This window comes from Miscanthus floridulus, chromosome 8, assembly GCF_019320115.1.
Source record: "Miscanthus floridulus cultivar M001 chromosome 8, ASM1932011v1, whole genome shotgun sequence".
NCBI lineage: Eukaryota > Viridiplantae > Streptophyta > Magnoliopsida > Poales > Poaceae > Miscanthus > Miscanthus floridulus.
The window spans coordinates 143,207,511-143,220,126 of NC_089587.1; the positions used below are offsets into that span (position 1 = coordinate 143,207,511).

At 46.6% G+C, this 12,616-nt stretch overlaps 1 protein-coding gene across 1 annotated transcript in view; it reads right to left on the reverse strand.

Annotated features, from left to right (window-relative positions):
* The window catches only part of LOC136477321 (uncharacterized), a 65,581-nt gene that overhangs the window by 27,968 nt on the left and 24,997 nt on the right, over positions 1-12,616 (reverse strand). The window contains 8 exon segments of the mRNA XM_066475449.1: positions 5,327-5,470; positions 5,553-5,661; positions 5,977-6,161; positions 6,236-6,349; positions 7,185-7,316; positions 8,348-8,461; positions 8,463-8,669; positions 8,818-9,282. Of these exon segments, the coding sequence (XP_066331546.1) occupies positions 5,327-5,470; positions 5,553-5,661; positions 5,977-6,161; positions 6,236-6,349; positions 7,185-7,316; positions 8,348-8,461; positions 8,463-8,669; positions 8,818-9,282 (1,470 nt within the window).

Below are 12,616 nucleotides of genomic sequence, written 5' to 3' on the forward strand. Positions count from 1 at the left end.
TCGCCGACGATGTTATCCACCCGCCTAAACTGGACCTCCTCGCCGTCGTGGAAAGCGTCCACGTGCTCGTCGATGTCGGTGGGTGGAGAGGTGAAATCGATCGGTGGTCCATGACCTCCCTGTTCTGCCGGAGTGGTCGGCATCGCTGCTGGACTGCTCGGCACCACTGCCGGAGTGGTCGGATCCACTGCTGGAGCGGTCGGCACCACTCCTGGAGCGCTCGGCTCCACTGCTGGAGCGCTCGGCACTGCTGCTGAAGTGCTCGGCACCCCGTCTGGAGTAGTCGGCATTGCTGCTAGACCGCTCGGCACCACTCCAGGGGTGGTCGGCACCTCTTCTCCAGCGTCTCCACCACCGTGGATGACTAAGTGTTCGACGACGAAGGTGCTGCTCAAGCTGCAAGCTTCCCCCGTGCCCGGACCCTCCCGGTCCCAGACCGCCATCTCATCGATCACCACATCCCTAGAGACCACCACCTTGCCTCTCTTGGGATCATAGAGCCGATACGCCTTGGTGCCCTCCTCGTAACCTAGGAGCACCATCGCCGTGCTCCTGTCTTCCAGCTTGCCGAGGTGAGTCTTGGTGTTCTTCACATGGCCGACGCAACAAAATGTCCTAAGGAAGGACACATTCTTCACAGGGCCTTGGTGGGCGCGCGGTTGAGGATGAACACCGCCGTGGTCACCGCCTCCCCAGAACTTTGTCGGCATGCTTTTGGCCTTCATCATGGATCGAGCCATGCCGACCACCGTCTGATTCCGTCGCTCCACCACGCAATTCTGTTGTGGCGAGTACGACGCGGTGTGGTGTCAGACCACCCCTTGATCCGCGCAGTACATAACGAACTCCACCGAAGTGAATTCGCCGCTGCGATCAGTTCGCAGCACGCGCAGCTTCTTGCCGCTCTCCGCCTCCGCGCGTGCCTTGAACTTCTTGACCGCTTCCGCTGCCTTGGTCTTGTTGGTCAGCAGCCACATGAACCGGCTACAGTCATCCACCAACAGGATGAAGTACTTGCGCCCGTCGTGCGTCGCCGGCTTGATCGGCCCGCAGAGGTCACCATGGACCAGCTCGAGGGCATCTGCCGCGCGGTACTTCACCGTCTTCGAGAACGACAGTCTTCTTTGCTTCCCGACCAGGCAGCTATCACACAACTCGCCTACGCGCTCGATATGAGGCAGCCCAGTCACCATCTTCTCCAGCTGACCAAGAGCGTCGAAGCTGAGATGGCCATACCGGGCATGCCACAGCCACGGCTCCTCCGTGTGCCGTGCAGCCAAGCAGATGGGCTGCTCCACCTAAGTCGAGCAAGTACAGTCAGTTCCGGGACCTCTTCACCTTGGCAAGAAGCCGTTGCTACCGGTCCCTGATCCTGAGGACGCCGTCCTTGATCAGTACCTCGCTGCCGTGCTCATCCAGCTGGCCAATGCTGATGAAGCTTGAACGCAGCTGCAGGATGTAATATACATCCGTTAGCGCGCGGTGCTCGCCGTTCTGGCACCTGAAGATGATGGTGCTGCGCCCTCGGATCGCCACCCTTGAGCCGTCACCGAACTTCACCGTGCCGGTCACGTTGCCTTCGAGCTCAGAGAAGGCTTCCTTGGAGCCTGTCATGTGGTTGCTGGCGCCGGAGTCCAGGTACCACCGCTGCTCCTGCTCGGGCGCCCACACGTCCGAGGTGGACTTGAGCGCGCGGTTCGTCGAGGTTGACAGCCTTCAGAGCCTTGCCGTGCCCTTCTACCACCATCACCTCTCCCTTCTCCTTGGCCTCAACGTCGTGCAGTGCACAAAACATCACCATCAGGAGAGTGGCCTCGTCATCCTCATCAGCCTGCGCTAAATAAGCCTCAGCCTTCTTCTCCTGCTTACGATTTGGGCACTCCTTTGCCCAATGGCCCGTCTTCCCCAGCGCCGGCAGACGTTGGGGTCCACCATCTTCTTCTTCTTCTCGGAAGAAGCCTTGCCGTGGCGCTTGCCATCGCCACCGCGGCTGGAGGAGGCTTCCCCGGACTTCTCCTTCATCCGGGCATCTCACTCCTTTGTCAGCAGCAGCTTGCCGCTGTCCGTTGTTGCGGTGGCCTGCTCCATGCGCTCGTCCACCGTCCGTAGACGGCCTGTCACATCCTCAATGATGAGGGTGGACAAGTCCAGCATCATCTCTATGGAGAGAGCGATCTGGATGTACTTCACCGGCACGGAGTGGAGCTACTTGGAGACCGCCTCTTCTTCGTCGATGATGACGTCGTGGCTCCTTAGCTTGCTGATGAGTGACTGTAGGCGGAGGGAGAAGTCCTCCACCGACTCACCATCCTTGAACTTGAGGTTGGCGTACTCCTGCTTCAGCAGTTACGCCGTCGCCTTCTTTGCGCGGTCGGAGCCGACGCGCAACGCTGCAATGGCCTCCCATGCCTCCTTAACAGAGTTCTTCGCCCCTAACGGCTCCCTGTACTTCGCTGGCACAACAACGAGGATAGCCTACAACGCTGACACGTCGTCTTCTTCGTCGTCAGTGCCCTTGTCAATGGCATTGTAGACCCGTCAGGCTCTGAGCTTGACCTTCATGGTCACCGCCCACTCGCTATAGTTGGTGCGAGTCAGCGTCGGCCAACTCGTGCCGCTGACCTTCGGCACCGTGCGCACGACGACCTCCTGTCGTGGTTGGGCAGCCACAGTAGCGTTGCTGCTGTCAACCATCTCCGAACCGTCCGTCATCACCAGCGGTTAGTCCGGCAACGGCACTTGTACGGCTTCGATACCACTTGTTAGTCCCTCGACTGCCCTACACAGGTAAACAGTAAGCTTACCAGCACACTCACTCACTATGGCTAGAGATAGAAGATATTGAGAACAGCTCACACACACAGAGCACAAGCCCAACGCTAGCCGAAAGCTCTGCTTCTGGATGTGACAAACTGAACTGAGTTTTTCCATTGTCTTTGGATGGAATATATACAACTCTAGCTGTACCTCTATCAAGTACATGATTGTTGGTGAGTACACCAACTACCTACTCCTAAGGTACATGGTTGTTGGTGAGTAGCCATCTCACGCTTGAAGCCGTCAATGTCCTCCGCCCGTGCTCCAGTGACGATAAGTCGTCCACATACACGCTGCTGCAACAGCAGTGAGTGGTCAGCCGAGCCGACCAGTTCCATCTCCTAAACCAGGAGAGGACAGCTGTGCCGACCAGTCAAGAGAGAGATGGGAGCAGCAAATTATGTCTAACATTCGATACCACTTGTTGGTCCCTCGGCTGCCCTACACAGGTAAGCAGTAAGCTTACCAGGATACTCACTCACTATGGCTAGAGATAGAAGAAGATATTGAGAACAGCTCACACACAAACACAGCACAAGCCCAGCGCTGGTCGAAAGCTCTACTTCTGGACGTGGCAAACTGAACTAAGTTTTTCCATTGTTTTTGGATGGAATATATACAACTCTAGCTGTACCTCTACCAGGTACATGGTTGTTGGTGAGTACACCAACTAGCTACTTCTAAGGTACATAGTTGTTGGTGAGTACACCAACTACCTACTCCTAAGGTACAAGGCTTAGCTCAGCCATCTCTACACTATATGGCTGAAGTAAGCCATTTCTGCCTACTGCCCCACTGCTGCTGCAACAACAGTGAGTGGTCAGCCGAGCCGACCAGTTCCATCTCTTAAACCAGGAATGGACAGCTATGCCAACCAGTCATGAGAGAGATGGGAGCAGCAGATTATGTCTAACATCCGATACCACTTGTTGGTCCCTCAGCTGCCCTGCACAGGTAAGCAGTAAGCTTACCAGCACACTAACTCATTATGGCTAGAGGTAGAAGAAGATATTGAGAACAGCTCACACACAAACACAGCACAAGCCCAGCACTGACCGAAAGCTCTATTTCTAAATGTGGCAAACTGAACTGAGTTTTTCCATTGTCTTTGCATGGAATATATACAACTCTAGCTGTACCTCTACTATTGGTGAGTACACCAACTACCTACTCCTAAGGTACATAGCTGTTGCTGAGTACACCAACTACCTACTCCTAAGATACAAGGCTTAGCTCAGCCATCTCTATACTACATGGCTGAAGTAAGCCATTTCTACCTACTGCCTCACTGCTGCTGCAACAGCAGTGGGTGGTCAGCCGAGCCAACCAGTTCCATCTCCTAAACCAGGAGACGATAGTTGTGCAGACCAGTCAAGAGAGAGATGGAAGCAGCAGATTATGTCTAACAAAAACCAACCCAGGGGGTTAATTGACCGGTTTTGCAAACTTTAATGTGTTCAATACAACAACAACAACAACAAAGCCTTTAAGTCACAAACAAGTTGGGGTAGGCAAGAGTTGAAACCCAGCAGAAGCAATCAAGGTTCAAGCACGTGAATAGCTGTTTTCCAAGCACTTCTATCTAAGGCTAAGTCTTTGGGTATATTTCATCCTTTCAAGTCTCCTTTTATTGCCTCTACCTAAGTCAACTTCGGTCTTCCTCTGTCTATCTTCACGTTACTATCCTGGCTTATGATTCCACTACGCACCGGTGCCTCTGGAGGTCTCCGTTGGACATGTCCAAACCATTTCAACCGGTGTTGGACAAGTTTTTCTTCAATTGGTGCTACCCCTAATCTATCATGTATATCATCGTTCTGAACTCGATCCCTTCTTGTACGACCGCAAATCCAACGCAACATACGCATTTCCGCGACACTTATATGTTGAACATGTCGTCTTTTCGTAGGCCAACATTCTGCACCATACAACATAGCAGGTCTAATCGCCGTCCTATAAAACTTACCTTTTAGCTTCTGTGGTACCCTTTTGTCACATAGGGCACCAGATGTTTGGCGCCACTTCATCCACCTTGCTTTAATTCTATGGCTAACATCTTCATCAATATCCCCGTCTTTCTGTAGCATTGATCCTAAATATTGATCCTAAACTTTAATGTGTTCAATACCTGGTTTTATACTTTGGGGGGTTAAGTAGACACATCTCCAAACCTCAGGCGGTGATGTAGACTTTTTCCAAAATTTGAAGGAGTAGAACCAGGCACAACGACCACCATCACCATTAACCCGCTTTTTTAAAGAACTAGTGAAAATTATTCTTGAGTTGCAGTAGCAGACTTTAATGTACAACTTTTAAGGACAGTAGAAACAAGTTGACAAGTACCAAATGCTGCAAATCAAACATATTTAAAACTACACAAAACAAAGAAAGATGTTGGCCTTAAAATTGAAGTGATGGTGACCAAAAAGAAAGTGTCAATCAGACAACACAAACAAGTGAGACCATATTAAATTGTTAGACAGAGGCTAAGGAAAACAAAATTAATCACCTGAACTTTCATAGACAGTATCGGGACCTTTTTGAAGACATCCCGCAGGCTACGTCGCACCTCTACATTGATGCCACGACCATCACGAATCATACACTTTCCTAGAGTTCCATTTACGCCAACCGCCATGTTGATTCCATTTATCTATTTGCGTGAATCAAAAATATCATGTAAGAGAAATATACTGGATATAATCAGAACATTAATTTTACATCCCATTGCTTACCTCTGCATGGAGAACATCAAGCCTTACAGCAGAAGGGTCAGTCTCTTCACCTCCATGCCAACTAAACTCATTCCTTACTTTCAATTGGCCAAGATCAAATTGTATATAACTGCAGGAAGGTATGAGCGTCAATGTCATTTTTTACCATAACATCATTCTGTGCCACTTCATTTCAAACTATTGACAACAGCAAAACTAGAAAATTCAAACTCAGCACAAACACATCAGTCTATCTGACAATCAAGATATTTGACATACCCTATCTGAACTTCATGATTTGGAACTGGTCACTGGTAATGCATGCTGTAGTTATACAATATAAAGAAGTATATTCATAACAAGATCCTAAGGATCTAAATTAAATTAATCAACAGGTTCTTTGACAAGCAATTGAGTTAGCTAATAGCTGGAAATGTAGACATACTCTTCGCTCTGAGAATTCTTAGGAACAATGATTATGGGTGTCTCCAGTGACAGATCAAGCTTTATAGCAGAAGCACCATCCATTTCATATTTCTGAATTAACCACTCAAACCCTCCAACTTTATCAATAAACTTAATTGCCTCTTCAGTATGAGGGGTGGCAAGCTCCATAAAGTAAGAAGTGAACTGCAGAACAGAATGCACATAAAAAAATATACCATTGGAAATCTGATAGAACAATTTGCAATGTCAATACACACCTCTTGAACAAAACGGTAGAGAAAGACAATACGGACAGCAGAAAGCTGACCAGTCAAGCTGTAATTATGACCTTCGAAGTCTTCATCGTCGATACTGTACGACTGGAATGAGAACTGCAGGAGTGAAGGAAACCATCATCATTGTAGTGCTTCAACCGAGCAATTAGGAAATGGAAAATAAAAATTGTCTTGCATGATTGCATATTTGAGATAATTTTGCTTCTCCAATATTCAAAGAAGTTAAACATAAGTAGCCCAAGTAAACTTAGAACTTGAATAAGCATTGGCCAAGCATTGAGATGCGCACTTAATCCCAGATATTCCAGTACCCAAAGCTTCAAATACTAACAAGCAATGAGATGCACTTCCTCCCAGATATTCTAGTGTCTAAAGCAAGTTACCAACCAGAAGTGCATATCCTTAAAAACTGGCTGAGAACAAACACCATGAGCAATGTTAACCAGGTGGTGGTGAGATAGACTATGGAAATTTTGTATAATGATGCAGAATAGTCAGGAGTATTAGTGTAATCTCCTAGTCTAGGATTTCCCTCCTGTGTCTCTCATGTACTCTATATATAGTCCCTTTGGGCCTCAATACTATTATCCAATTCAGTCTCGCTTATTAGTAACACAGATCAGGTCTTCATTGATAACATAATGGCTGCAACAAAAGTCGAAACAAGATTTCGCTTTCCAAAGGACTGCCCAAATAGGCCCTTAGTTGCTTTGATTATATGATGCAATCTACTACAGCTAGTTCAAATCCATATATCTTTTTGTTAAACAAAAAAAGGAACCTTGGTCTTCTACAACAATGCCAATAATCCACAGCTAGCACAGCAAATATACTTGCATGTAAATGAACATACAATACCTAAGATTATAGACACGGTAAGAACAAATATATACCATTAGCATACAAGTGACAGCAAACAGTCTGAGAATACCTTTATAAGTGACTCAACACCAGGCTTCCGTATATCGCAAAGCCAACCCCAACGATGATCTGGACCAAGTGACATGTCGCAAAATCTCATATTCCCCAGCATACCATCAATTGAAAAAGAACTTGGATGAACCTGATAAATATTAAGAAAGTTAAGAGAAACTGAAAAGTTTAAGGTATAATTGATGAAGATGCACAAACACAGAGATATTATTAGAAAAAATATTTTGCAAATAAAAACGGTATCAAGCACATTCCTTATCCTGTATTAATGCATGATTCTATCAAGGAAATTTAACAAGTTCTGTAAAAATCATTAGACAACTCCCTGGCATAATGCTAGTGGCATTCGAAATGCATGTAGTAACAATCTAAGCATACCCTTTCAAATATGATATTAGGGGGAAAAACATGTACAGTGTTCAGCACTAGACCATAAAGTTTAAACAAAAGAATTTTAAACCAATGGACAACAATCTCAAGACAGCTAATCTATAATGCAAGCAATTGACTACAGCACATTACCACTCAAATCATCCATAAATCACATGCAATGATGCATGCACCACCAAAAGTGCACAGGAAATGTAAATGGCACTATCTTACATCCTTTTAAACGACCCTGGAACACAGTATCCTCATACAAAAAAGCTAGGGCACCATGAAAAGCTAGAGCAGTACTGTTTCATAGGTGGCATAAATGTTGAAATTTAGAATTAATACGATACATTTTTCAGTATTACAATAAGTGGGAACTCTAATGTAATAAACAGAGTTAGTATCCACTAGTACTTTTGGAGCTTCAAAATGCCATTTCATAGTGGATACTTTAATTCTTTAATCCCTTCATTAAAACATACAAGGTACGTTTTAATTAGAAAGAGCCAACATCGTATACTTAACCAACATTGGGTCAAATTATAATTATAAGTGGGCGTACCCAGTGCAGAGAGCTCCCGCTCTGTGCGGGGTCTGGAGAAGGGTGTCAGTGGCAAGCCTTACCCTCGCCTGTGCAATGCGAGGAGACCACGACTCGAACCCGGGACCTTCCGGTCACAGGCGGTAAGACTACCGCTTGCACCAGGCCTGCCCTTCAAATTATAATTATAACTATGTTTCGTATATTATATAACATAATTTCTTTATTCATTGCAAATATCTCACCTTCAAATCAAACAGAAATTTCTCTTGGACAAACATTGCAAGCTGAGAGCCATCTTCCTTATTAAGAAACATTGACACCCGGTCCACATCCATTTTCATGTTGAAAATGGTTCGACTGTTTCCCATGACCTAACAATCCTTTTACAATTGTAGGAGCAGCTTCTTCCTTCCCTGTGGGTTTCACAGTATGAATTGCAGGTGCCACATCAGGAATACTTTTCGGCACAGAATTAACCATGCTAAGATCAAGTCCAAACTCGATGAGAGCAACAAGTGTGGGTCTGTTACAGTAGAATTCCAGTGCGGACATACGAATACTCATCTGAAACAAGCAGATAAACAATGAAATTACAGGGAGAGGTATACAGCGCACGAGATTAAATCAAGATAAACAAATTTCTGATGCTTTGTTCAAATGTATCATTAATATGAACAAAACTAGAAGGTGACTAATTTTCAATGTGAATTACCTGTGAATCTATACCATCATAAAGACAAGAATCAGGACTCCTGCTCAAGAATGTAAGAACAACAAAATCTGTCACATTATTATCTTGTGCCTCGTAAAATATTTCAGTAGGTTTCACGCTCTGTTCATCCCCATCAAACCATGAACCATCTTTTGAAACTATTTCACTGTACTCATTTGCATCAGAAATGAAGTTGGGGATTTGACTGTCATGCAGATTAAAATTTTGGTCCGGAGTAAAATGTGTTAATGCATCCATGAAAGAATCCTCATCCACAGGAAAGGTGCTTAGGTCGCCCCCCTTATCAAGAGTATCGGAACAGGTAGCTTCCACACTTTCATTGATGACAGAGCATGCTAAATACTTTGAAGACATTGAAAGACGACCTTGTAGCTCATCCATTATTTTCAATGAATGCAATTTGGTTTTCACACTAAGACCACGAGAAGATTGAACAACATTAACCTACAATATACATACCAATAAACAATGGAGTCAGCAGAAAATGAAACGGAATATAATAAACCATAATCTACAATTGCTGAACTTAATAACATGAATTACAAAACTGGTCAGAAAATCCATTGATGGACGAAGGGGAGAACAATGGATACAAGTATAAGCAAGACAACTAGGTAATCACTGCAAGGTCCTCTATCTCACAACACAAACCAGTTGAGAAGCTGAAAGAAAAGCAGGGGAAACGACGAGTATAAAATCACTCATGCAACGATTCAAATTTGAATACGCATAACAAATTAACAATTAATTTGGATAGAGGGAATTTACTAAGTAAAAGATGCAAGGTCCTAAATTATGATATTTCTGTTTACATCTGTGAATTTTCAGAAACAGATGATGTACTCAGGCTCTTCTATTATGCGAAAAATAATAACTGGAAACACACTGTATCTTTTATGTACTCTTTTGGAAGATGGTAATTGGCAAGGACTATTTTTTTCTCGAATACGCAGGAGAACTGCGTATCATTGTATTAATAGTAGAGAAAAAGAGTCATACATAGATCCAAACACACACACACACACCCACTTACTGACTGAAACTAATCGCCTATGACAGAGATGAATGACCTGACCAAAGACCCTCTAACCATCATCCCGAGCTGTGTGCAGGGACAGTCGCTTAGCACCAGCTAAAGACCATAAAAGGGCTTCCTCCCGAGCCAGGTTCAAAGGCGTAGACAGTCTAGGGGTAGCTCCATTGAAGACAGTCATTTCGATGCTTCCAGATGGTCCAGGCGCCTAGGATGATGAGGGAATTCAATCCCTTTCGCGCATCTCCGCTTACTGTCAAGACTGCATTATCCCACCAGGCATCAAAGGAGGAATCGACTGGCTACGGGGCAAGTGTTGCAAGACCGCTGCTATGTAGGATGTCATACCAGAATTGTCTTGCAAACACACATCCAATGAGGAGGTGCTGGATGTTTCACATAGTAGACACCGGTCTGGGTGAGGAAGACCTCACCGAGCTAACCTGTCTGCTGTCCAACAGCGATTGTGAGCAACCAGCCACATGAAGAAGCGACATTTAGGGGGCGCCCAAGATTTCCAGATGCGCTCATATGGGGCAAAACTGAGGGCACCCTCAAATAGTGCATCATAGGCGGATTTAGCTGTATATTCTCCTGAGGCTGAAAGCCTCCAAATATGCCTATCAGGGATCCCCTTCTGTAATTCCACTCCTTCTAATAAATCCCATAATTCAAAATATTCCATTAATGCTTGCGCTGATATTTCCCCCTGAATATCTTCCAGCCATTTCTCCTCATCAAGAGCAGCCATCACAGTGCGTCTGCTTGCCCTTCTTTTTGATACTAGAGCATACAGATTGGGTGCAAGATCTTGGATGCTCTTACCAGTCAACCATTTATCCTTCCAAAAAAGGGTATTGGCTCCTTCACCAATTTCAGTAATAATGGCCAGGGAGAGAATGCATTCAACATCCTTGCTTACTTGAAGTGGCAGACTTGAGGACTATTATGGGGGGAGAGAAAGTGGGAACTTTTCTCGGACAATGTGAGTGGGACATGCCCAAACTTCTTTACATGATTTCAACAATCAACCTCGATTTTGCAGATATCAGCTCTAACCACCTCAACTAAAGAAAGTTAAGGCCATAATTATTAAGGCAATAAGGCGAGGTGTGGTGACGGACTACCTCCTTACACTTAAGCGACTAAAGCGTGAAGCGAGGCGACGCCTTAAGAATTTAATAAGCAAAACTTAAAGCATCAGCTTAGAGCAGTAGCTGATGAAGAAAAAAGAAAAGGAAAAATGAGTAAGAAATGGACTAGGCCCAGCCCACCAGGCAGCCCATGTGCCCCTCCCCCTCCTGGCGTGGTGGCTTCATCTAGAATGGTTCCCATCTCCCAATTCCCTCTAGCGCCATCGCTCCCCCCTCTCTCTCGTTCTCCCCACTGCTATTCCACCTCCTCCGGATGCGCTGCTCTGCTTCGCTCACCCCTCTCCGGATGCGCTGCTCTGCCTCAGCCCCTCTGCTTCACCTCCCTCGCTGCTCAGCGCTCAACTCTACAGCCGCCGCCGTCCCCTTCCAGATCGAGCGGGAGATGGCAGAATGGAGCAGGCCAGCATTAGAATTGATGAGAAGATGGCGGAATCGAGCGGGTCAGCATCAGAATCGACAAGGAGACAGCGGAATCAAGGGGGCGTCAGCATGCGCATAAGGCGACAAGGCGCCCCGCCTTACCCCTGAGGCGAGCCTGGAGCGCCCCCACGCTTAAGCGACGCCTTAATAACACTGGTTAAGGCCTAAGAATAATAATCAAATAACACTTGCACCTCAACTAAAGAAGGTTACGGCCTAAAAATAATAATCAAATCAGACTTGTTGCCAATTGTAGCCTTCATAGGCCATAGCTCTCGTGGCAGTAACAGTAGCATTAGAAGGAAAGAGACATGCATGTATTTGTCATATTCAGTTTGACAGAGCGATAAAGAGATAAAAACACGAGTGACCAATAACGATTAAAAAGAAAGCAATGATACAGTAAGTGCAAAATTTATCCATCTAAATGTAAGTTTATGCCATTTTAGTTAATTATTGTCATTGTATTGTATTTTATTATTGAGTAAATTGCACTGTGGGTCCCTACACTTTTTATGGATTCTCATATGGGTCCTCCAACTAAAAAACGACCACTTGGGTCCTGGATCTTATGCCACGCTCGAGTAGAGGTCCAAAACCCGCCATGTCACCTCTAAATGCCTACTTGACCAGCCAGCATGGATGAAAATTGCAAAAAGCCCCCCCCCCCCCCCCCCCCCCCCCCCCCCCCCCCTGTTCTCTTCCTATTCTCTCCCTCCCCTGTGCAGGCCCACCTGGTTGCAGTGTGGGCAATGAACCAGGGCGGCGGCGCGCATGACGGAGGCGCACCCGGTGACAGTGTCCTTGGGGCTGGGTTCGGCATTGCCAGCATCCCCGGCTGCGGCGGTCCCTGCTTGTGGAGGTACGGCGTGAGCGGGAGCATGAGCGGCGGTGGATGCAGAAGCAGCCACGGTGCAATGTGGTGAACAGAAGGCTGTGAAGTGCACCGTAGTGTATAGTGTTTGCCCTACATGGTGGTGGAGCTCATCCTCCTCGCGGCCGTGCCTGTGCCCACCGCGCTGTGCCTCCATGCACTCCGTGCCCAGGCATTGCACAGGCACTGCAGCACGCACCGCCATCAGGTACCACAGCAAGTCCTGGTCGCTGGGGGTCCCTGCCACACTACACCACGCTGGCCCAAGGCACAGCAAGCGGTGCACGCGAGTGCTCA